The sequence below is a fragment of the Anarrhichthys ocellatus genome, unplaced genomic scaffold (genome assembly GCF_004355925.1).
Source record: "Anarrhichthys ocellatus isolate YVR2014 unplaced genomic scaffold, GSC_Weel_1.0 scaffold3, whole genome shotgun sequence".
Taxonomy (NCBI): Eukaryota; Metazoa; Chordata; class Actinopteri; order Perciformes; family Anarhichadidae; genus Anarrhichthys; species Anarrhichthys ocellatus.
The window spans coordinates 4,901,121-4,924,062 of NW_022280033.1; the positions used below are offsets into that span (position 1 = coordinate 4,901,121).

A 22,942-nucleotide genomic window follows, 5' to 3' on the forward strand; every position below is an offset into this window, starting at 1 on the left:
TTTTACCTTTGATACTTAGTCAATTTTATCAACAACACTAGTGTTCTTTTATTTAAGTATTATTTTAAATTTACATTTTTGATATTAGTTCTTTTACTGAAGTAAAGGATCTGAATATTTTTTCCACCCTTTTGTGCATTGCGATGTGGAAGAATAGTACACGAAGTGTTTCATACTGTGTTATGTCACTTTTCTGGTGTGAACATAGAATTTGAATGTTGTATGGATTTGGTATACAAAAGATATATATTTTTTTCTTTACTTAGCATCGATTTTCATGAAATACTGTCTTGTGCAGTCTAACTCAATGCCAGCTTCTCTCCTCTGTCCCCGGACCAGCATCTGCAGCCCTCTTCTGCTGGGCTTTGAACCCTTTATGTTGTCAAATCCCGGCCTCAGATATTCCTGTTTCATGTAACACAAGCTGCTCTTGACCTCGACTGAGGCGGGCCTTAGATAACACACACTGGTCGGTTTCCCAAGAAGATTGTGTGCTAGTTGACGTCAGAGGGTCGGCCCTGGGCAGCGGAGATTATTTAGGATACAAATCAAGACGCAGGAGAAGTAACTTCAGGAACTTTTGTTATGAACCACAGCTTGTTTTTTTGCAGTTCTCTGCTTATCGCTATGGTGTTACATGCACTTGATATTCCCTTTATGATGACATATGAAGAAGCATTTCTAAGGGATTTGTGTGGTGTGGAAATAAAAACCCAGAATGTGAAAGATAATCAGTGAAAATAATCGCATTATCAACACCATTCATCGTTATGAAACTGCTCAGCTCCAAGTGACTACACCATGTTACTGAATGACCAGGTCAAAGGATAGCCGAGAGCATGAGGACACAAATAAACACGCTCAAGTGGAGCAATTTGATTTAATACTTTACTAATTTGGACTCAAACCATGTCTGTAAAATATTATTCAGGCTTTTGCAACAGTACAAAAATACACAGTTTACATAATCTTCAATCTATGAGGACACAAGTACAAGCTCCTTTTTTCTTTTTTTTCCAAGTGTGACTTACTAAATCTCTGCTAGGCTTTTCTTTCAGTGCTTCCTATACTGGCCGCACATTGTTAAGCTTAATAACCTTACATATACAAAAGAGATAAAGCTTTAGAAAAAAAGAAGATTGAAAATGGAACAAGCAAAAGCTGCAGATGGATATCAGCCAAAGTGGCGCTCTAATCATTTGCAAAGATGGATCCGAGAGGGAGAGAATCATTTCAACTTTGCCATTGGTGCGGTGCTCTGCTGCCACCCAGCAGCATACAGCAGTACTGCAACACATGGTTCTCCTAAACAAGGTTTTCTTACCCAAATCCTAATTATGTTAAACATGTTAACGCTGGATATATGATAAGATTATTTCAACTAAAGATGAGAAAAATTGCTGCACTTTGAGGATTTTTTAAATATATATTAAGCAGGGTTACTTTAAGAGCACTTCTGAGGTGCCAGGGGGGTCATTTCATGCGTTTTTACCACTAAAACAAGTCGGTGTAATGGTAAATGGTATTTCCAAAGATATATCTTACTTTTATCCCCTAAATTTAGCACTCTACTCACTATAAAACATCCCAATAAGAACAGTAAAATGACAGAAGACAGCATGGCTCAGTGTCGAACCAGTCGAACTAGAACCCAAATGACTTCCTTCCACTGCTGCACAAAAAACACACACTCCCTGACTCTGATGTCATTTGTGTGATTTCAGCCAGCGTTTGGTCTGAGTGTTGAAACTGGCCCAGATGTGTTCACCAGTCCTGACTGGACTTCTGCTTGATGTATTTTAAGCACACGTAATAGAGCGCCATGAAGCCCAGACAGACTGCCAGCAGGACTAGATAGCACGAGTACAGAGGATACTGGTTCATGTTCATGGCCTCCACCACCTCAAAGACAAACAGAGAGGGTTACAGGATGAGCGGGGTGTTGACTTGACCATGTAAAGTACATTGGTTTCAATAGTTGTGTTCATTTATGTGCAATTATTGCCAAATATTGTGGTTTTCCGATTAAAAAACTGCACAACCAGAAGTATTCAGAAAATGGACAGAGTGAATCTGTTTGTTCTTCTGTATTTGTGTTTTCGTTTCTAACTCACGTGTATGCCGTCAACATGGATGGTGAAGTTTCTGATGGTGACGGGGTACATGTTGCCACTGAACTGCACCTGCAGCATGCCCTCAAAACCCCAACGCATGAAGGAGGCGTGAGAGAGCCACGAGGCCACTGAGAAGTCAAGAACATGCAGAGGTGTAAACTTCACAGACTGGCCAGCTGTTCTCTATCCTCACACATCTTTCCACTGAAGGAAAACATGAATTCATCTCCTCACCAAGCCACATATTCTCCAGGCTGATGACAAAGCCTCCGGTCAAATAGAAGACGGTGAAAAGGGAGTTGCCCATGAAGGCTGAGGTCTGCAGGGTGGGCAGCGCGGCAGCTACAAACAGAGCCATGGCTCGGCTGCAGTAAACCATCAACCACACCAGCAGGAAGTTGAGCAGGAAACGGTCCGGAGCCTCGTTAAGACCGGCCAGCCAATAGATGGGCAGGCCGTACACCAGGGTGAACACGCAGTGCTCTGGTAGCTCCCCCAGGATCTGAATGTGGGGAATGCATACGTTCAAATCTACAGAAATTAAGAGAAATTCACACATTCTGGACACTTGATTCTAGCTGCACGGAGACATGCTTTCCAACACCACAGTACAGTAGTGTACAATACACTAAAGAGGGACTCCAGCATGGGGCGAGGCTGACCCCTACTGGAGATCACTGTGGCTTACCTTGGCAAAGAAGTAGGAGGTGACGGAGTACATGCCGTCCTCCAGCTCGTGGTAGAGCATGGCTCTCTCTGTGTGACCTGCAGAGAACATGAAGTTAGTCTGATGAGTTGCAGCATTATGACCTCTAGTATCAGGGTGCCTTAAAGATTATAACTGATTATAACTGTTGTTAACTGCTCGACTGATTTGCAGACTGACAGCTGTAGTTACTCACATTTAGCTATGACGTCCAGCACCACAGCGAACGGGGTGAGAGCTCCGATCATGTAGAGGAGGGCGACTGTGTCCTGAATGGACAGACGCTCTTCTCCTGCCCCGTAGTAGAGACAACCGATCAGCAGTGCCATGAGGAGGGCCTCGAAGCCGTGGACGAATAAGGTGACCAGGTCTCTGTAGTCATTGTACATGTGACGCCTGAGGGAGAAGATAAACACACGATACGGATTAGGAATTATTGTGATATTTGCTGATATTTATCTCACAATAACCAATAAACAACCAGCTACAATAACATGACTGCACACTTTACCACCAACCCGAGTCAGTTGAAACACCTGAACACTTCCTGCTGCAATTGGGAGTTAATGAGAACTAGTTTGCACTGAGCAGAGAAATTAAAAATGAATCGAAGTAACAGAGAACTTATTCAAAAGTAGAGAGCAAATGTCAATATCTAAGTCTGTCTGTAAACCACTGCTGTTATACCTCTTTGTGAGTTGCTCTCACCTGATGAGGATCGTAAATTGGTGAAGTCGGCCGGGTAGTCCGTTACTCTGCTTGGAAATAGTGATTACTTCCTCTCCTTTAACTTTGCTCATCTGCTGAGGGCTGCAGGCAGGAAAACAGTGTCTGTGTTAGCACACTGGAACCAGTTACATTATTAACATTAAAGCATGAATCTAGACATTTGTTTGCGTCCAGAGCTAAAACTCAATTACAAAACACAAAAATCATTTTGCCTCTGAGATGGGTCACTCAAAACACAGCTACGTTGTTGGGTAGCAAGTTGTTCAAGCTACCCAAAAACACCATGTAGCTGCTGCTTCAATAAGTGAAACACCAACCCTGCCTTTATATATCAAGTTATTTCATTGCTGGGGAGAAGGGAGGTAAAAGTTGGGGAAAACACGTGAATGTCTAGGTAAAGGAAAAGGTGAAGAAAAGAGGGCAAACTTAAGCACACTGCTACCTCTCAGTTTGTGTTGGTTCTGTGTTGGTCCCAGCTGGTTTCCACATGTGAGTGTTTGTGTCTCGGACCTTTTCCATGAACCTCTCAGCCAGAACTGTGGAACGCTCCAAACACTCGGCCTCTCGCTCTGGACTGCGCCGGTCTATACTGATCAGATCAACTGGACACATAAAATAAATAGTGTTATAAAGAAGAATGGGTCACAGTTGACTCCGAGGATGTTTCAAGATATTTATCATTAATCTGATAGAGGTTTGACAAATTTAAAGCAGTTTTTCTGCATTGGTGTCACCTTTCTTGGTGCTAAATGTCCTCTCAACCAATGAGCTGCCAGAGATGGTTGGGCGCTGAAAACAAACACTTCTTGATGCCGTTTAGACAGCTTTCTACACACACTAACCATAGAAGTCAGAGGGGTTGCAGTATCGTGGGCAGGGGTATCCGAGGGTAGTGAAGTAAGGCACCATGTCACGAGCGGCGCCGCAGTAAACGGCCGAACCCGACGACAGCAGGACGACGAGGTCGAATAGCTGGAAGATGTCAGACCGAGGCTGGTGGACCGACAGCAGGACTAGACGGTTTCCCCGAGCCAGGCGGGACAGTGTGATCACCAGGTTGTGGGCTGTGAAGCTGTCCAAACCTGACGTGGGCTCGTCCAGGATCAAAATACCTGAAATGTAAAAGAATACCAGTTCAATAATCCATAAAAAGACAGGACTCTCTTGCCTGAATTGTCCCCTTCCGTCTTGTTGTTGGCGATCCACTGGTGGTGGTAAGGGGGTTGTGGCGATGCGGGATGGCTGGGGCCTGTGATATCTAACGGGATTCAATCTTATCAGGGCAGGCAATGAGATGTGTGGATAATACTTAGTGGTAAATATGTAAAAAATGTCATCATATAGCATGTCATAAAAATGTTCTAAAAAGTAATTGCAGCTATATGTTATTAAAAATATGCCATAAAAAGTCATACAAAATATATAGTATAATAAATAATCTGCCGTTGCTGCAGCCATCATTTTCTTTGCCTGTAGGTGGCAACATAAACACATATCTGCAGGTCTAAACTGCTCCTATTACTTTCCTCTCCTGTAGGTGGTGAAGGTAAAAGGGAAAATCAAGAGTTTCAAGAGGTTGTTTTCTCTCACCGGGGTTCCACAGAAGTTGGACAGCGATACTGACTCTCCTCCTCTCCCCTCCAGAAACGCCCCTCACGTAGTCGTTTCCCACCCTGGTGTGAGCACACTGTCGCAGCCGCAGCTCTGCGATGACATCATCCACCTGTGACAGAAAACAGCACAAAGTTTGTCACAGATAACGTATCAAATATGTCTTTCACAGCACACAGAACAGTGTTTTCAGCAAATGGAGAATATACGTGTTATTATAGGAGTGTGACCTCTCAAGTATGAGGCCAGTGTTTGTATTACAAGCTGTCCTCATGTTGTGTACATTCTTTGCTTGGTTTAATCTTACCCTCTGGTCCCTCTGGGCCTGTGTGAAGTGGGTGGGGAGCCTCAGTTTGGCAACAAAGGCCAGAGTTTCACGGACAGTGAGGTGAGGAAGAAGGCGGTCGTCTTGGCGGACATGAGCGATGCTCTTCTTCACTAGCTGCGGCGTGTTGGGCTTCCCGTTAATCAGAACCTGACCGGATGTCATCGCACCGGCCTCATCGCGACATGTTATTATGTCGAGCAAAGATGTTTTACCGCAACCTGGGAGAAGATTATTATGTATTTAAAGCAATAATGAAGCATCAAACTAGAATCACTATATGCAAGTCAAAATATGATCTAAGCTGTGAGCAGCATAGGAAGGCAGGTAGCCTACTACAAGAAGTTTGAGGCATTGATAAGTCTCAAAACATGGCAGATGTTTTCTTGCTTTCTTTATAGTTCATGCTGCTGGAATCTAAAGAAAGATGACGTTTTTATTGTTTCTCTGTTGTGTAATATGTTTCATGTAATTGAGGCTTTGGATGTAATGTAATGCTGCTGACTTGACAGGTTCAGCTGTGTGTGTGTGTGTATGTATCACCTGAGCTGCCAATGACTGCCAGCATTTGTCCGCTGCGGACTCGGAGGCTGAGCTTGTTGATGGCTGTCTGCTTGTTCCCTTTTATCTCCCACGGTAACTTGAACTCTGATAACCTCTCATACCACGGGATCTGAGCCGCTGTGTCCACCTGCAAGCAGACACACACACACACACACAGACACAGACACACACACACGCAGACACAATTAACACATATACAGCAACATGCACATATGCAGTAAAACATGCAACAGTTAAAGGCTAAATATAACTGTGCATGAGAGCAGAGCGGCTGCCCCTCGGTTACCTCATAATGCAGGTTGTTGACTTCCAGCTCATTGCACCCTCCACTGTAGGTGAAGTAGAGACTGCTGTCTTCTTCAGACGAGAACAACTCGTTGTCTCGACGCTGTTAAAGAGGAGCAGACAGGTCAACTAGTTTCAGAGGGGCAAGCACTCATTCGACATTTTTGTCTGTATCCATATTGAGACAAATAACAAACTGCAAGTAAAGATCAGTAAGCGTCTTAAAACTCTTTTTTAAATAAAAGCATTGTTTTAAAGTTGCCAAATGTTTGAATAATGATAGTTGATGAATTGATTTTTGCTTGCATGTTCACCGTGTCTGTCAAAAAAAAAAGTATACAGTGCTTTAGTATCTGCAACTTACATTACACTTCAATCAACTGATTTATTGTACGGTTTTAATTACTCATTTATTTAAGGATCACTGTGTGCATGCAAGAGCATGTTTGAGTGCATCGTTGTGTGTGCAAACAGTTGCCCGAGACCTTTTGTGGGTTCAGGGTCCATTTGACAATGCCACTAACATTACCATTATGTAATCCCTAAATGTTTCCAAAATAAAGAATGCAGCACATGTACACTATACAGGGTTACATTGAAATAACTGTAGATGTCATGTAAAACAGCTGATGTGACTTCTAGTGACATGAACATACAGTTTTCTTTATCACATTAATGTGTTCCTTGTTCAGGCATTCAAAATGTTGTTCATGCAGCTCTTCTAACCAGTTATTATCAGATGTGATAACTGAAATAATACAGTAAGGCCTGTGGAAAGCATACGTCTCCAATGCTCTTAATAAAGCATACTTGAGATCAAACTAAAAACATTATAGTGTATATATCTTTTTAGATAGACTGTCACGGCCTAGTGCAGCATGGTTTTACAAAAGGTGACACTTAGAAAGTTAGTAAAACCTTCACAAGTATTTTCATTCTGGGAAAACTGGGGAACAAATTAATTATAAATAAACAACAACATAATGACCTAAAGCTGCATTCAGTCTGCAAACTTACAAGCAGAAAGGATGGACTCTCAAAGATATAAATGGCCTGATGATCATACACATTTTAAGCATTCATGGTAAAATGACTTCCTATTCATTCATAGTAATATATATATACTATTGTATATTCTATAGAAGAAATAAAAACTACTTAGATATCAAACGTTTTGACTGGAAATATTAAAGCAATTGTTTTTTATGTTGAAGCCAAATAAACAAACTCAAATTATGGTCCTCTGTCTTAGGAAATAATCACTAAAACTGGACTCTTGACCAACAAACCCACATTAATATATTCAATCTGATTTGGGCACACAGCCAAAGAGAGTTCAGAAGCTCAGTGGCTGGTGGGGGTGGGGAAGAAAGGAATCAAGGTCTTTTGGTTGATTTAACCAAAGTGTATCAGTATATCAGCAGAGGAACTTCAAACCAATGCCTCGGGATCCTAATGAACTGACCTGTGAGGAGCTGTTTGTATGATTAAGGCCAGTATCTGTGTCCATGACGAGGCAAGTTATTGGTTGATGTTTGTAGGGTCAAGAGGTCGACGCCCCCGTTTTTCTTCTTCTGTTCTGTTCCTCTCTTTTTCCCTCTATGGGTATCTGCCTTTGTTACTCGTTGTTCGCCCGTTGTTCCCCTGTTCACCGTTTCTTCTCTCTGTTAGATCTTTGACTCCAGTCCAGCTGAAGATCTCCTCTTGTCTCAACGCCTTCTGCCTCAAAGCGTTCAAATTCATGTCACGTCAGTTCTTCATCTGCTCCTGTTACTCGTATCTTCTCTGGTCCCAGCGCTCAACTTGAGGACTGAGACAGTCAGACAGTTATCCCTACTTTATAGAGCTCCAGATCAAAGTTCTCTGAGATAACACAGCGTTCACTGTGTGTTTATGGTTCCTGAGAGACACCACTGCTATCGCACTGCTGCTCTGAACAGGCAATGGGTGCAGAGAAACAAAGTCTGGGTCTCTAAGACAACTCAAATTTAGAGCTTCACTTCCTGTTTACGAGCGCGTGGATATGAACAAACTGATCTGAGACGGACTTGACATACGGTTGTTGTTTGGAGTAGCAGACTGGCCGGAGACATGAACAAAGTTTATTCAATGCAGGCGGTGGAGCCAGAGAACGGGAGCAAAGTCAGGGAGTCCTTCAAGTTTGTGTCGGAGGGAAAGAGGGATGAATGTGGGGACGCTGAAGAGGAGCGATCAGAGCCCTCCTGTTGTCTCAGTGTCAGGAAGATCCACTACACAGTCAGGTAAAGAGTGTACAAGAGGATGACTGAGAGACAACAACATGCTGAGAATCAATTAGACATTATACTATATCATTATGCTCATATACAGGCAGGTTTGGGACACATTATCTGCATTTTTATGATGACAGAAGAATAAATGTAACGCATGAGAAGTTGCAAAGTTTTGTCTATGTAGTGTCAAATAAAACACACTGCTGACTGGTGATAAACACATATAAATCAATTGAAGATCGTGCCTCTGTGTGTGTGTGTGTGTGTGTGTGTGTGTGTGTGTGTGTGTGTGTGTTCTAGTGAGCGTGTGGGTCCATGGTGGGACTTACCCACCTACAGGAAGCGATGGACTCGTCAGATCCTCAATGATGTCTCCTTTCACGTGGACAGCGGGCAGATTATGGGCATACTGGGCAATTCAGGTTCGCTCTTAGCTCAGTCAAAAGTGCAAAGTGTTTAAGCACAACAACAAAATAATCCCATATTTTTAGGACCATACAATAAGATACATTTTCAATGGATTCTTCTGAGAGATTTTGTGATTTAGACAAATAATTTAGGGTAAATAAAGGCAATGCAACAGAACCTTTTTATTCAAGTTAAAGCTCAAATTGAATGGGGAAATGTCCCTCTGCAGCAAACAGGGATTTATGTCGATGGAGAATCCGTCTATTGCCAATCTAAAATGTTCTTAGCTATGTGGCTATATTTTTTACTGTACGTTATATATATCCATGTGTGTGTGTGTGTGTGTGTGTGTGCATCTTGCCTTGTAAAGGCTCAGGAAAGACCACGCTGTTGGATGCCATCTCAGGGAGGATTGGAAACTGTGGCACACTGTTGGGGGAGGTCTTCGTTAACGGCATGAAACTGAAGAGAGAAGAGTATCAGGACTGCTTCTCCTATGTGCTGCAGGTAACACACAGACATAAAGTACACACAGGTCAAACACAGACAATCAGTTATTTGTGACCTCAAGAAAGTAATTAATTTTTCTGGATGTTTCAAACGGGGCCTTCAGCACATCTCAACAAGAGAGAAACACAATCAAACATTGGATTTGTTTGTAGAATGTGACTGGAACCAGTTGTTTGTGCTTCCAAACAGCAGCATAAAACTGCTGAACTGCTAATAAAGAGGCTAAACGGTGGTTTCCCTCGTTCTCATAACACACTGACATCAAGTGAAACTTTGCCCCGTATCACATGTGGGTGGCTGCATGCAGACAGTTTGTGTGTATTTAAGTTGCCTGTGGTTATTCACCATAAATACCAAACTACAAACTCAATGAACATGCACCATTTTGCAAAAACTCCTGAAAAGGTTGCCCTGGCCTCTGGATGAAATTAACTAAAGGCCCTTGCTGGCCTCCTCATACACTTAATCTCTCAATGAGAGGTGCTCAAGTGTATCCAAAGCTTGAATTAAAAACACTGGCTTAAAACTGGCCTTGCTTCCTTTCAAATCATCTCCCTCTTCTAGCTGATAGCACCCCTCCTCTGCTCTCTAAGCCTCGTCATTAACTTCCCCTGCTAAGCTGTAGATGAGGAGGTGATATGAGCTCTTGATATTAAAGTCATTCAGATGAGAGACTGAGGAGAAGTGGGATTGGGAGGCGCCATGTGTTAATTGAGGCTGGCAGCAGGTTCAAGGCATAAATGTGTGTGTGTGTGTGTGTGTGTGTGTGTGTGTGTGTCTGGGGCAGAGGTATGTTCCAGTCGGCGTATACGAACATACAAATATTCAGAGTACTGCTGTATGTGTCCTATATGGATGTACACCTCGGTGTGCAGGGATGTGATACTTTAGATAATACTCTGAAATCTACACTTTTCTGTTGCTAATAGTGTGAAGCATGGATGTTTACAGTAAAGTTCATGCCAGAGACAACATTACGTTTCATGATATACTGTAGTTTGAATACTGATGAACAGACAAGAGGAATACGGAGGAGATAATACTGATATATGCCTCTTAGTGGAGATTAACTACAAGCAGCAGTGTCTTAACCTTTTCTCTGTGTTAACCCATAGTCTTACTCATCTCTCTTATAAAGGAAACATTTAGGAAGCTATTTTACAATACATTGTCAATATATCCTTAATAAATATTGTCTGCCTCACTGCATCTCTTACTTGTTTCTCGTCTTTTCTGATATTCTCTTACTCTCTCTTTGTCTCTTTCTTTTACAGAGTGATAACTTGTTGAGTTATCTGACAGTGGAGGAGACTCTGACCTACACGGCTCAGCTGGCCCTGCGGAAACACTCGACCAAAGCTATAAAGAAGAAGGTGACTTTTAGAGAGCCTCCTCTGCTCTGTCCACTCAATCAGATTTCTTCAGCTGAAGCATTGCTCCCGGCTAGAGAAAATATCTTCACCATGCCAAATAGTCACAGTTATTTCAAAGAACATCAGGATGACTAAGAATATAAACTAGATACAAACAATTCTTCAAAGGTCAAATGAGTTTGATATTTTATGTAACTCCTCCTGTGTCTAATGCACACGTCTAAGTATACTAGAATATGTATTGGACCAATGTGTTCGTCAGCATCTACACACACAGCTGGTGTGTTGACCATTGTAGTCCAATGCAAAAAGATCTGAAAATGTCAACTGGCAAGCCTATGTTCATGATTTTTAAATAAAAAATGGAAACGTATATAACTTCCTCCAATTTCTATTATTTCAGTATTTCCTCATCCTGTTTTGAAACAAATGCAAACCTCCTGGCCCCGTTGTTTACAGTCAGCCTTTGTTGGCTGATTTTTTATTAGTAGTAATTCTCAGCTGACCCTCCACCTCTGACTCCTGTGCAGGTGTCGGCGGTGATGGCCGAGCTGAGTCTGAGTCACGTGGCCCGAAGTGTTATTGGGGGTCGTGTTTTCCCAGGGATCTCCGGGGGCGAGAGGAGGAGGGTGTCCATCGCCAGCCAGCTACTTCAGGACCCAAGTGAGTACCTCTGCAGCTGGGAAATATGAGTTTCAAATTAACTAAAGTGTGCTATTGCTGCTGATTTAAGGTGTATCAAGGTAAAAGCCATTATCTCTTAAATCCTTAAAGCTTTACATAACTCAAATGAGGAGGTGTGGCATAAACTGAAGCATTAGAGGTGATCCTTTTAAAGCTTTGAAACACATGGGACGAGGATTATACAAAAGGGGCTGTGGCACAATATCAGAAAGTTTTGCTCACTCTGTTTAGTAGATTATTGTGTAAAACATGTGATATTTCATACATATACTGTTGGAAGCAACAGGACTGAGCTATCCAGAGAACAGAAGAAAGTTCACTACAAAACCCATCTCTCCCCAAAGATTTTTAGAAGTCCACGCTGAGAAACAAAGGGATCTAAGTAAGAGAGGACTAAGGAAAGGACAGAGAAAGGGACAGAGGGAGAGATCGAGAAGCATAATGAAAGACTGTGTTATCACACCACTAAGGGAATGAGCAGAGACCCACCTCTGTGTGTGTGCGAGTGTGTGTGTGTGTGTGTGTGTGCGCGCCTGTGCTCATCCCAGGTGTAGTTTATCAGGTCTACATTCCTCCAGGGAGATTGAAAGGTCTCAGTCCTCATTCAGGATTAGACTGGCAATGGAAACACACACACACACACACACACACACACACACACACACACACATAGAGTCACACACAGAGTAATGAAGAGTTCCCATTCGCTGCCTCTCCAATCAACCAGGAAATGAATTAATCTCACAATTAAAGCATCTGCTAATTCCACTCTGCTTTCATAATGCAAAGAGCCAATCTTTTAATTGTCCTAATTAGAGTAATTAACAAAAAAAAAAAGGACTCACTTATCTTCAGGAGTGAAGTTGGCCCCGTTGAGAGTCCTGTATGTGCCACTTAATAAAAAGTACATTTAAAAGTTTCCAACTTAAAAGGAGAAAAAAAGTTATTGTCCTGCCTTCTCTCTTGTTCTGGATGCATCAATGTGGGACAAACCTGCGTCATTGGGGTGATGTCATTGCAGGAGTGATCCTATTGGACGAGCCGACCACTGGCCTGGACAGCATGACCGCAAATCAGATTGTGGTGCTGCTGGCAGAGCTGGCCAAGAGGAACCGCATCATCATCGTAACCATCCACCAACCGCGCTCCGAGCTCTTCAAGGTGAGCTTCCAGATAAACTTAAGAAAATAGACAAATAGACAGAGAACGTCCTCTAAATGATATTTACACATTATTTCAAGGCTATCTTAAAACAATACCCATACGGCCATATGTACACCAAAACAGCTTTTGTCCCTGCTCTCAGTACTGGTCATGAAGAGATCCCGGTATAATGGGATTTCAATGGAAGTGACGGAGGACAAAATCCACTGTCCTCCTTCTGTTAGTGAAATCAAGAGGTTATCGTCAAAAGTTACAACCTTATAAGTATGTAATTTCCTCTCTTTGTTTCTACAGACGTTTCCTTGCTACGCTGCAGTGGAGGGATAGAAACACTTTGTCTCCTGAAGCCTCATTAACTTCAGCTAAACTTTAGAAGTCTTTTTCATTTGTCCTCCATCTCTTACATTAGAATTACATTCTTTTCTCTGTCATGATGGACAGGAGAAACAAATAGAGCAATCAAAAACTATTGCAATGTACATGTGGGCATGTGATTGTTGTTTTCAGACGTGGAAAATATCTTTCCTTTAAACACAGAAAAACTCACCATTCTGTACCGAGGCAGAAGATCATGTGTTGTAGATTAGTTGATAGGCATGCTGATGACATTAAACTATTTGTGTGTGTCTCCCCCAGGTGTTTAGCAGGATAGCTATAATGAGTCGGGGGGAGCTGGTGTTCTGTGGGCAGCCAGAGGAGATGGTGGACTTCTTCAGTCAATGTGGATATGAGTGTCCAGATTACTGCAACCCCTTTGACATCTATGGTACTGCATGCTATGATCCAGCTATGACAAATAAAGAATATGTTCATCTCGACAATATACAACATATCAATGACTGTGTGTATTGAACATTGAAATACTCAAATTGCTGTGATGTCAAACAGTTGACTTCACCTCAGTGGACACGCGCAGCAGTGAGAGGGAGGCAACCACCTTCAGTCGCATGCATGGGATCACGTCATCCTATCAGAGCTCTGCCATCTACCAGAGCATGCTGGGAAAAGTGGAGCAGAGCCTGCAGCGCGCAGACAAGCCAGCCATCCCCTTTAAGAGCAAAGAGTCGCCCAGCGGTGCCGCCAAACTTGAAGTTCTGCTCAGGTCAGTGCTGAGCGAGTCTTCAGTCCCCTTGTCATCTATAAAGGCATCATCTGTATCATGCATCTGTCCTGTTGGCTCTCTATGTGTTTACCTGTACTTCCATGTGTGTTCTGTGTGCAGGCGGACGGTAAGAAACCTGTCCCGAGACAGGATGGGTGTTCTGATGCGTTTGTCGCAGAACCTGATCTACGGTCTCTTCGTGGCCTTCTTCGTGGTGCATTTAGACAACGACGTCAACAAGGGTGCTGTGCAGGACCGCATCGGCATCATCTATCAGAGCATCGGGGCTTCGCCCTACACTGGCATGCTGAATGCAGTAGCTCTCTGTGAGTTTCACACCATACATCTGCACATAGAGCGGAAAAACACATTTCATGTTTTGGTGGAATGTCCAGGGCCTTTAAACTGCAAGTGTCGCTGAACAAATACCTACATGAGATGGATACGATGACTTTGGGGAAATTCTGAAGTGGATGTGTGTGTGTGGTCTATCATAAGTTAAACAGCGTGTTTGAAACATCTTTATCTCAGCCGTGTAAGCTCGCTTATCTCTCGTTCAGTAGGTGAAAGGATTCCGCTGCCTGCAGTATTTTTGTTCCCTTCAGCAGAAACGTGTGAAGTCTAGCTTAGATGTTGCTCTGTGGAAGCGCCCAAAGAGACTTCAGTGTCTCATAGGTCAGAGTAAAAGATTAAGTGATGAGTTGTAAGTATAGTACTAGTATTATAGATTAAAACTGCAGCTGGTCATCCTCACAAAGTAGTTGCAGTTTACCTACAGGGGCAGAATGAACTTTACTCCATTTAGAGATCACTGAACCCAAGTGCCTTTTAGACCGACACACACATACTGTCTATATTATCTGTGTCTATCTGCGTCTCTCTGTGTTCACGTTTAGTATTTATAACAGCTGCTGTGACTTAAGGTAACCTCAAATACAGATAAACGTTTACACATTTACTGTATAGACACACACAGAAACAACTACAACTACAGGTCAGGGCCTATTTTAGGACCGGTATGATGGTAGGGTTTCACAAACTTTATTTATTTGATCTGATCTTGTGATATGTATTGTTGGTAACTTAATATTTGGACACACTTATTTTTTAAATAGTTAAATTAAGGTTAAAGAGGGCTAAATGGATCTTTAAAGGTGTTGCTTTTGTAGAATCTGTCTGAACATTAATTATATAAATTGAGTTACAAACACTAACCAGTGAAGGATATTGGCTATATGTGAGGATTATCTCTTCTCCGTCTTCTTCAGCTGTCAGCTGAGTGTAAAATCTTAGCTTTAGGGCTCTGGCTGTCACAGATACTGAGGATAAGAGATGTGATAAAACACCGGGCTGAGCAGACGTCAAACCAGAGTTAAAAGGTGATTAAAAGCACTCCACAAGCACCCAAACAGCCAGAGGTGGTGTTTGGGAATGGCATACTGACCTTGAATCTTTTAGATAAAGACTGATAGGAACGGGTTTACTGAGCCCTCTGAATAAAGCCAAGAACATCTGCGAGTCTGGAACATGGACTGATGGCAAACGGCCAGCTTTGAGTTTTACTCGGCCAAGACATCAAGACCAGTAACCTGGCTTGTTGGAGCAGGCCTGCCTTCGGTCTTCATGGGATGTTAAGGCATGTACTTTTAGTTAAGATTTCACAATATGAACACTATTATCTACTAAGTTTGAGTGTCTTCGGTATTAAATACTAATCCTGAATGGGACAATGAAAAAAGTACAGGCAGGCTTTCAGTATGTAATGTTTCTCCTCTTTTCCACTCATCACATTATCTGCTCTCTCTCTCTCTGTCTCGCTCTCTCTGCTCATCTCCAACAGTCCCGGCGTTGCGAGCTATCAGTGATCAGGAGAGTCAGGATGGTCTGTACAGTAAATGGCAAATGTTCTTAGCCTACATCTTCCACATCCTGCCCTTCAGCATCCTGAGTGTCTTCATCTTCACCTCCTTCCTTTACTGGTGTGTAGTGTGTATTTGTTTGCTATGGGGCATCTTAAAGCATGTGCATACACAAGGATTTAATAGATCTCATATTCTATACGTCCACCTGGTAAAAAGCACCGCAGGTTCTTCTTTATAAGCCTCTACCAAACTGTTGACAAGTTGCTTCATGTCTGGAGTGTTTTTGTTACAGCAAATTTTTTAGCCTAAATCAGGAGGTAGAAATGACTCAATCAGATTGAGTTGAATTGAACACATTCTTCAATACGATATAGTGACTCATAACGTGCTCCACCAAGCAGTTGAGCAGAACATTAAAGAGTTTTAAACTTAGCCTTAACAGCACTAACTTCTATAAATGATCCTCTCAGGACGGTGGGGATGCACCCTGACAGCTTGCGCTTCCTGTGTTATTCTGCTGTTGTCCTGGTGCCACATATTATAGGTGAGACAAGATTACTTGACAGTCATCGTCTATTTCTTCACAGGATTATAGGGACATGCTAGTGTGCTTATCTCCATGTTTCATATCCTTTACCAGTTTGCTGTCAACACTGACAGGAATAGACTATCAGTGTTTTAGAAACACAAGTGTACAAATGTGTTTGACTTAAATAAAGATCCTTTTAATGTCATGTTTTCACTGTTAATGGCTTTAAGTTGCATGTATTAGTATATCTGTTGCTTTTCCTCAGGTGAGTTGTTAACTGTGGTGCTATTGGGAGTGGTCCACGACCCGAACATGGTCAACACTGGAGTGGCTCTGCTCAACATTGCAGGAATCTTAGTGGGATCTGGCTTCCTCAGGTGAGACACCTCAATATGTTTGAAATTTAATTAATACGTTTAAGTAACTTTAAGCGAAGCCTGTTGTGATTTGGACCTCTAATAGGCAATAAGCTCTTCAATGTGAATGAAGGTAAAAAGCCGCCAGTAACGCACCTTCCTCCTCCTCTCAACAGGAGCACCCAGCAGATGCCGATGGTCTTCCAGTGGCTCAGCTACCTGACCTTCCAGAAGTACAGCTGTGAGCTGCTCATAGTCACAGAGTTCCACGGACTCAACTTCACATGCAGTAAGTTGTTTTTACCGTGATGGGACCATCTGATTCCACCGACCCTGAGAATGAAAAGGGACCCATAATGTATAAATCAATGAAAACGTAACATGTTATATTCACAGCTCACAAACAAAGTATACCAGCTTGAGTAGAACTTTAAAACAACAACATGTAAACACAATTTTTTGCAAGTGATTTATATTACTCGACCTTGACATCACTGGGAATATATTTTGCAATCTAGTTAAGGAAATGTGATTGACAGCTATCGTCTTTAATCTCTTCTTCTGTCAATGCTTTTACAAGTATTGTATGTCATGAATCAGTGTTCAAGGACACATGGCAAGACAGATTGAAGGACGCTCACTGGCTGTTTTGGGGAACTGAAGCCGTGTTTTAAACCAGACAAATTGTTAATATCTTCCCTCCGGTGTGTTGTGTTGTTGCAGATGTTTCCAAACCTTTGCCGGGAGCCTGTATGATCACTCAAGGCAGTCAGATCATTGATGAGGGTTATCCTGGCGCTCTGTCTCGATACACACTAGACTTTGTCCTCCTCTACTCCTTCCTCCCTGCTCTCCTACTGCTGGGCGTCATCAGCTTCAAGATCAGAGACAAGCTTGTACGTCACTAAAACCACAGACAGACATTCGTGTGTGTCTGTGTGGGGGGAGGGGTCTTTTGTTTAAAAACAGCAAGATGAACTGAGTTTGGTTGAGAAGATCTAAAACAGATTTACAGCATTATGTTAGTCTGAGAAGAGGAATACTGAAGTACTGTGGCTCCTGCTAGCATGTATCATCTGTGGCTGCACCCTCCACCAACATTCAAGGGAAATCTCCAGGTCAGCACTTTAACAGAATGAAGTATTATAAAGTTCAGAGCAATGATGAATACAGAGAGCTTCTATTAGACGTTTCCTCAAACAATACCAGTGCAGGATGCAAAGTGTACAGTACAGCATCCACGGACATTATACCACTTGACGTCCTTGTACTAAAAAGCACCAAATAACACTGAATGGGCTCAAATAACATCTGAGACGGGCCGCACAGATTAAAAATAAGGTCCTGTAAATATCTGCACTGATGTCAAGTTAATTATTTTCATATAAATGTATATATGAAGTGGAACGTTTAAACTTAAGTGTAAACTATAAATCACCAGTTTGATTCAAATGATGGACCGCTGTGTATCATCACAAAAATGTCACTTTTGTATTTTCTTTTCTTTTTTAAATATTGTGATTGTAATGTTTCAGGAATAGGAAGTGATGCTTATTGTAATATTGTAAAATTGTTTATTTTTTTCAGAAAACATTTCATCATCATTATACAAGTAGTTTTGTTATGTTTAAAATAGACACAATGACACAAAAGGAAATAAATAAAGCAAATTGTAAACTCTATTTACATTGATACAATATGTGGTGTGTGTGTGTGTGTGTGTGTGTGAGACCATAAAGCTGGCTCTCTCTCATGTCTCCAGCTCCAGTCCTTTCCAGGACTTAGCTGCATTCCTTTTATACTGCTCCAACTCCTGAAAAACACAAAGAGAGATGAAAAAACATGACACCATTTCTTCATCATTGAAGTAGAATGCACACGCTATAATGCAGAAATGCCTGCAAACTCATAATAGTAAACGAGGTTTGTTCTCCATGAATGCAGTAATGACTTCAAGTCATATTTGTACTTTTTAAAATGTAACAAAGGAATATGTAGTTGCTTCTGTTCTTCTGAGTTATTTTTTGACACAGCCATACTTGTGCAATATAGAAAGGTAGATAAATTCCTGCCAATGTGCCAAGATATGCAGCAAAAAAAGGTGCTTTCTCATAAACATGGATGTAAACAACGCAGGATGCAAAGAAAAATCAGCTTTGAGAATGTTTTACTCAGGAAGGAAATGTATTCACAGTGTTTGTTAGACCTCGATGATACACACAATGCGCTGTGAATATTTCTGTCATCCAGAAGGACAGAAGACTGTTTGAGGATGTAAATGTAATGATGACACATAAGAGGCACAAGCTGGGTCTAGAAGTACACAACCTCAGGCAGGTGGGTGCCCTGACATGCAACTGGGTCTTCTAACTTTTCCTCTATACATGTTCGACCAGCATCAGGTGAGTCAGTCAGCGATAACAGCGTTGTGAGGTTACTAAAGTTCAAGTGCCAGAGTGGCACTACGACAGAACACCACTGATGTCTGAGTTTATAACCTGGACATATTACAGCCTGTTAACGAGACAGAAACACGGCTGCAGACTGCTGACAGACACAAGGTTACTCTAGAGCGTTGAACTTGATTAAGACAGTGTTCAGACAGTGTTTAACAGCAGATCTACCTGTCTCTCTGATAAAGTCTGAATTATTATTTAATTCAGCTTAACTTGGGCAGTGGAAGGCAACAGTTGATCCATTTGTGTTTTTTATGAGACCTCAATTCATCAAAATAAGGTACTCAACAGAAAATGTAATAGCACTCTGAAATGTCACCCTGTCTGAACTCCCATTAAATCTAATCGTCGACACTACTCCTCTTCATTATCTTCCTCAATACTTATTCCTCTTCACAGTGAGGTCAAAGGTCAGGGTCACAAAGCGCAGATAAGTGAACGTTCTGGTTAACACTGACTGATCATCAAACTGCAGACTCATGGGGGGTCATGACACTGATTGCAGTAGTTTATGATGTGCTTTGCTATAGCATACGTGTGTGTAGTATACGTGTGCAGCTGTAATACAACACAAGCATGTGTTTGGTCAAGATGTGCTACCTGGTCTTTCTGGGCTCTCATGGCATCAATCTGAGGCTCACTGTACTGTGGGTCTTTGGCTGGATCCTTTACTTCCCTCTGCTCACTGGTATTCTGCTCAGACAAAGTCAGTTAGATGAGCAGAGAGATATTATAAATGGACAGTCGACAAAGGTCCTTATTCATGTAAACATGCATATTTATGAGAAGGAATGCTGTGAATATGATTGTCCAGTGTGAGGGTGTTTAAAGATCTAGTGTGTAGGATCTGGCGACATCTAGTGGTGAGGTTGCAGATTGCACCCAATTGAAACCTCCCGTTTGGGAGAACTAAACCAAAAACACGAAAACAATAAAACACAAAAATGCAAATGGCCCCATCTAGAGCAAGTGTTTGGTTTGTCCGTTGTAGGCTACCGTAGAAACATGGCGGTTAAGGTAACGAAAACACAGCCATTCTTATTTTCAGGTGACTATCCACTACGTAAAACATGCTTAGTAATATTATTCTGCCAATAGATCCCCCTAAATACCACACTGTACCTTTAAACATCAGAGGCTGAATCAGCTGCACTTTGTGTTACTAATTAAGACAAAGGTGAATGAACTACCTCTTGGGGGAAGACACGTTCGTAGACTTTCTTCCAGAGGTCCTTTGGGTTTTTGGCATGCAGAGACGTGATGTCCACATCAGTAGAGTGAGGGGAACCTAAAGCAATACCAGCATTATGTTCAGCAATCCACAAATATCAAGGCAGAAGGTGCAATAGCATTTTAATTACATCTATATGCACTACTGCTTTCGGCCACCGAGTGATGCTGTACTCACCTATTTGGTTGAAGGAGTCGGAGCCTGCTGCAATGAGGAGAGGCTTAGTGGAGTCAAGGTACACAGTTTTCCTGATCAAAGAATAGAAAATACAACTAAAACCAAAGCATAACATGTCAGTAATGGTTGGTGTACAATCAGTATCCTCCTCACCCTCTGTCCAGACCGAAAGCCAGGTGGGAGAAGAAGCTCTTGGTTTTTGACATTAAGTTCTCCGACTTGATGCTTGTGAACTGATGATAAGATGAGACACAGGAACAGAGAAAAACGATGGAATAAAAGATAATTGGAGCAGCAACAGTTGATAGAATGGGTGACTTTAATGGTGAGACGAAGCAAAAAAAGATTACAAAGTGCAAATTGCAGTATGTTTTCATCAAAAGTTATGTTAAATGTAAATATGTTACATGTATGGTCAAAGCACACTTACAATAAGAGAAGCCGCGTAGTAGTGGGCAACAAAACGCAGTGTTTTACAAACCACTTTCCTCTTGTCCGAGTCAAATTCCTGCAACACATATGGAAAAATAAAGCTCTCCATCTATAATATGTTACATAAATCATACCAGGATCTAAGAAGTTACAACAATGTAGCTGTGACTATAACACATCACCTTTTAACAACTTCTCTGCCTAAAAAACGTTTAAGTTCTACCAATAACAAGTCAACAAATATCATAAAATGTATGTCATTCAGCCACCAGGAGGCCACCTCAATAAATAACACTTAAATTGAAGTATGAGATTTACCTGAAAGATGTCATATTTGCTGCCAATAATCAGCAGAGGAACAGGAAAGGGACTGATCAGCTCTCTGTCCTGTTGACAAAGTCACAGTGAACACAGGACACATGTACCATCTTATGTCTGCACTGTATCAAAAGAATGAATCGACTGAGTGTAATGAGCTGAGGTCTTACAGGATAATCTTTAGGTAACACACGTGCTGCTGAATAAGCAGGCGCCTGGTGTTTGGCTTTCTGTGCTTGTTGTGTCTGGGAAGAGACTTTCTCCAACTGATGTTGTGCTGCCTGCAGCAGCCTTTCCATGGTTCCCCACAGGGCGTTGGGTTTAGACAGGTCCAGAATGAGGATGACAGAGAGAGACCTGGGAAAAGACAGGAAGGACCATGTGATCTGGCAGGATATATATAAAAAAAGGAGACAACAAGACCTCGGGAATAGTGACCAACCTGATGCCGACGGCAGTGATGGGGATCTGAACCAGGTCTGACAAAGAGGTCCCTCCTCCCAGTTCCCATAGGTGGGCTATGTCTTTGGGCTGAAAGGCGAAACCAAGTTCAAGTTACACAGTATGTGCAATTGTACACACATTCGCATTTACTGCAAAAATAAGGTATTTACTGGAGTAATAGAAAACCAGTAGGTTTGGTCACAAATGATCAGGACTATCAGTTTTTATCCCATTTTTCCCCCAAAGTGTCCAATACTAACAGGGCTTCCTTACTATGTTGTGTCCTCGAGCCCGTCTGCCAAAAGTGTACTCCAGTGCCAGAGTTGGTTTGGATGGTTCATCCCTGGTGGATTAAAAAAACAGTATTATTCAAACAACAAAGCAAAAGCTTGAAGATCAATTTACTCACTTTCAGTGCTTGAAACCTAATCTTGCTGTGTTTTGTTTATCAAATGTAGCTGGCACAGGTGTCATTGTTGTGCCATGTGATCGGCTCTGTTAAAGAAGACCGTGAGATGAAGCTAAAAGCTTTTATATGATCAAAGCATTATTGTTCATAACTGGCATGTGTCTTAAACATTAGTCTGCATACAGAATATAAAGAGGGTTATTGTGAGGCTAGAGATGCTAATTTTAAGATAGACCTCACACACACTCACCTGTCGAGGCATCTGAGGAGAATGGACGTTTTACCCTGAAACAAAAAGAAAAGGTGGGCGTAGCGTTACTAGCTAACGTACAGCGTACAAGACAAGGGTGCTTCCATTAGAAGTAAATAAATGATATAAATCGGGTCTATGTTGTAAACATACCCCAGACTTGCTCCCCATGAGAAACACGGTCCTCTCGCTGACCGTCTCTCCTCCATCCTCTTCCCCACCTTCCGCCTCTCGGCTGTGGACCTCCGCCGCAGCCTGCTCCCATAGTGTGTCTGAGCTGACAAACACAACACAAAAAGCGACACAAAGCATGTTATTATCTCTATGATAATGTTACAAATAAGAAAACTGGCGTACAAACGGATCCTCACCTTATTTTTGGCATCACATTTGACTTGTAAACAAGTTTGACAACTTGACAAGCTAACAAACAGCTAACTTAGCTACCACCGAGGGAAACCCAACCAAACGTTACCAGAGTAACGGCGCAGTTTGATGACGTAATAATGGTTACTCCTTAATGAGCGTCGCGAAATGTAGTTCTATTCTTTAGAAAGGCAAAGATCGGAAGAAAGTAAGACTTTTATGCTGCATAGATTTGTATAGCTATAATTAAATAAGTTAAGCTATTATCGTTCACGTTTATCAACA

The 22,942-nt window shown here is 42.0% G+C and overlaps 3 protein-coding genes across 3 annotated transcripts; 1 reads left to right on the top strand and 2 right to left on the bottom strand.

Annotated features, from left to right (window-relative positions):
• Positions 1–866: 866 nt before the first annotated feature.
• abcg8 (ATP-binding cassette, sub-family G (WHITE), member 8) lies at positions 867–9,011 on the bottom strand. The gene is made up of 14 exons (XM_031872521.1): positions 8,920–9,011; positions 7,800–8,583; positions 6,336–6,437; positions 6,029–6,176; positions 5,468–5,706; positions 5,140–5,272; positions 4,392–4,661; positions 3,992–4,151; positions 3,529–3,630; positions 3,017–3,216; positions 2,803–2,879; positions 2,349–2,616; positions 2,115–2,242; positions 867–1,902 (listed from the first exon to the last, which is right to left on the bottom strand). Exons 2-14 carry the CDS (start codon positions 7,842–7,844, stop codon positions 1,765–1,767), a joined length of 2,010 nt encoding a protein of 669 aa, XP_031728381.1. The 5' UTR covers positions 7,845–8,583; positions 8,920–9,011; the 3' UTR covers positions 867–1,764.
• abcg5 (ATP-binding cassette, sub-family G (WHITE), member 5) lies at positions 7,756–18,197 on the top strand. Its single transcript, XM_031872532.1, has 14 exons — positions 7,756–8,595; positions 8,887–9,008; positions 9,365–9,501; positions 10,779–10,877; positions 11,408–11,540; positions 12,583–12,722; positions 13,362–13,491; positions 13,614–13,827; positions 13,948–14,153; positions 15,668–15,806; positions 16,160–16,233; positions 16,484–16,595; positions 16,751–16,863; positions 17,298–18,197. Exons 1-14 carry the CDS (start codon positions 8,426–8,428, stop codon positions 17,480–17,482), a joined length of 1,974 nt encoding a protein of 657 aa, XP_031728392.1. The 5' UTR covers positions 7,756–8,425; the 3' UTR covers positions 17,483–18,197.
• Positions 18,182–22,762, bottom strand: dync2li1 (dynein, cytoplasmic 2, light intermediate chain 1). Its single transcript, XM_031872544.1, has 13 exons — positions 22,663–22,762; positions 22,445–22,568; positions 22,292–22,326; positions 21,906–21,975; positions 21,631–21,719; positions 21,359–21,545; positions 21,189–21,257; positions 20,869–20,946; positions 20,592–20,671; positions 20,439–20,509; positions 20,221–20,318; positions 19,631–19,723; positions 18,182–18,387 (listed from the first exon to the last, which is right to left on the bottom strand). The coding sequence occupies exons 1-13, from the start codon at positions 22,674–22,676 to the stop codon at positions 18,325–18,327; spliced, it is 1,071 nt and encodes a 356-aa protein (XP_031728404.1). The 5' UTR covers positions 22,677–22,762; the 3' UTR covers positions 18,182–18,324.
• Positions 22,763–22,942: the final 180 nt, after the last annotated feature.

Excerpts from the sequence above, each read along its gene's own strand:
- abcg8 (XM_031872521.1), bottom strand. The coding sequence starts at position 7,844 with ATGGACACAGATACTGGCCTTAATCATACAAACAGCTCCTCACAG. Across the intron at positions 6,177-6,335 it reads TCAACAACCTGCATTATGAG|GTGGACACAGCGGCTCAGAT; the intron begins GTAACCGAGGGG and ends GTCTGCTTGCAG. Across the intron at positions 3,217-3,528 it reads CAATTTACGATCCTCATCAG|GCGTCACATGTACAATGACT; the intron begins GTGAGAGCAACT and ends CTTCTCCCTCAG.
- abcg5 (XM_031872532.1), top strand. The coding sequence starts at position 8,426 with ATGAACAAAGTTTATTCAATGCAGGCGGTGGAGCCAGAGAACGGGAGC. Across the intron at positions 8,596-8,886 it reads AAGATCCACTACACAGTCAG|TGAGCGTGTGGGTCCATGGT; the intron begins GTAAAGAGTGTA and ends TGTGTGTTCTAG. Across the intron at positions 13,828-13,947 it reads AAACTTGAAGTTCTGCTCAG|GCGGACGGTAAGAAACCTGT; the intron begins GTCAGTGCTGAG and ends TTCTGTGTGCAG.
- dync2li1 (XM_031872544.1), bottom strand. Across the intron at positions 20,510-20,591 it reads GCTTTCGGTCTGGACAGAGG|GAAAACTGTGTACCTTGACT; the intron begins GTGAGGAGGATA and ends TTCTTTGATCAG. Across the intron at positions 20,319-20,438 it reads CGACTCCTTCAACCAAATAG|GTTCCCCTCACTCTACTGAT; the intron begins GTGAGTACAGCA and ends GTATTGCTTTAG.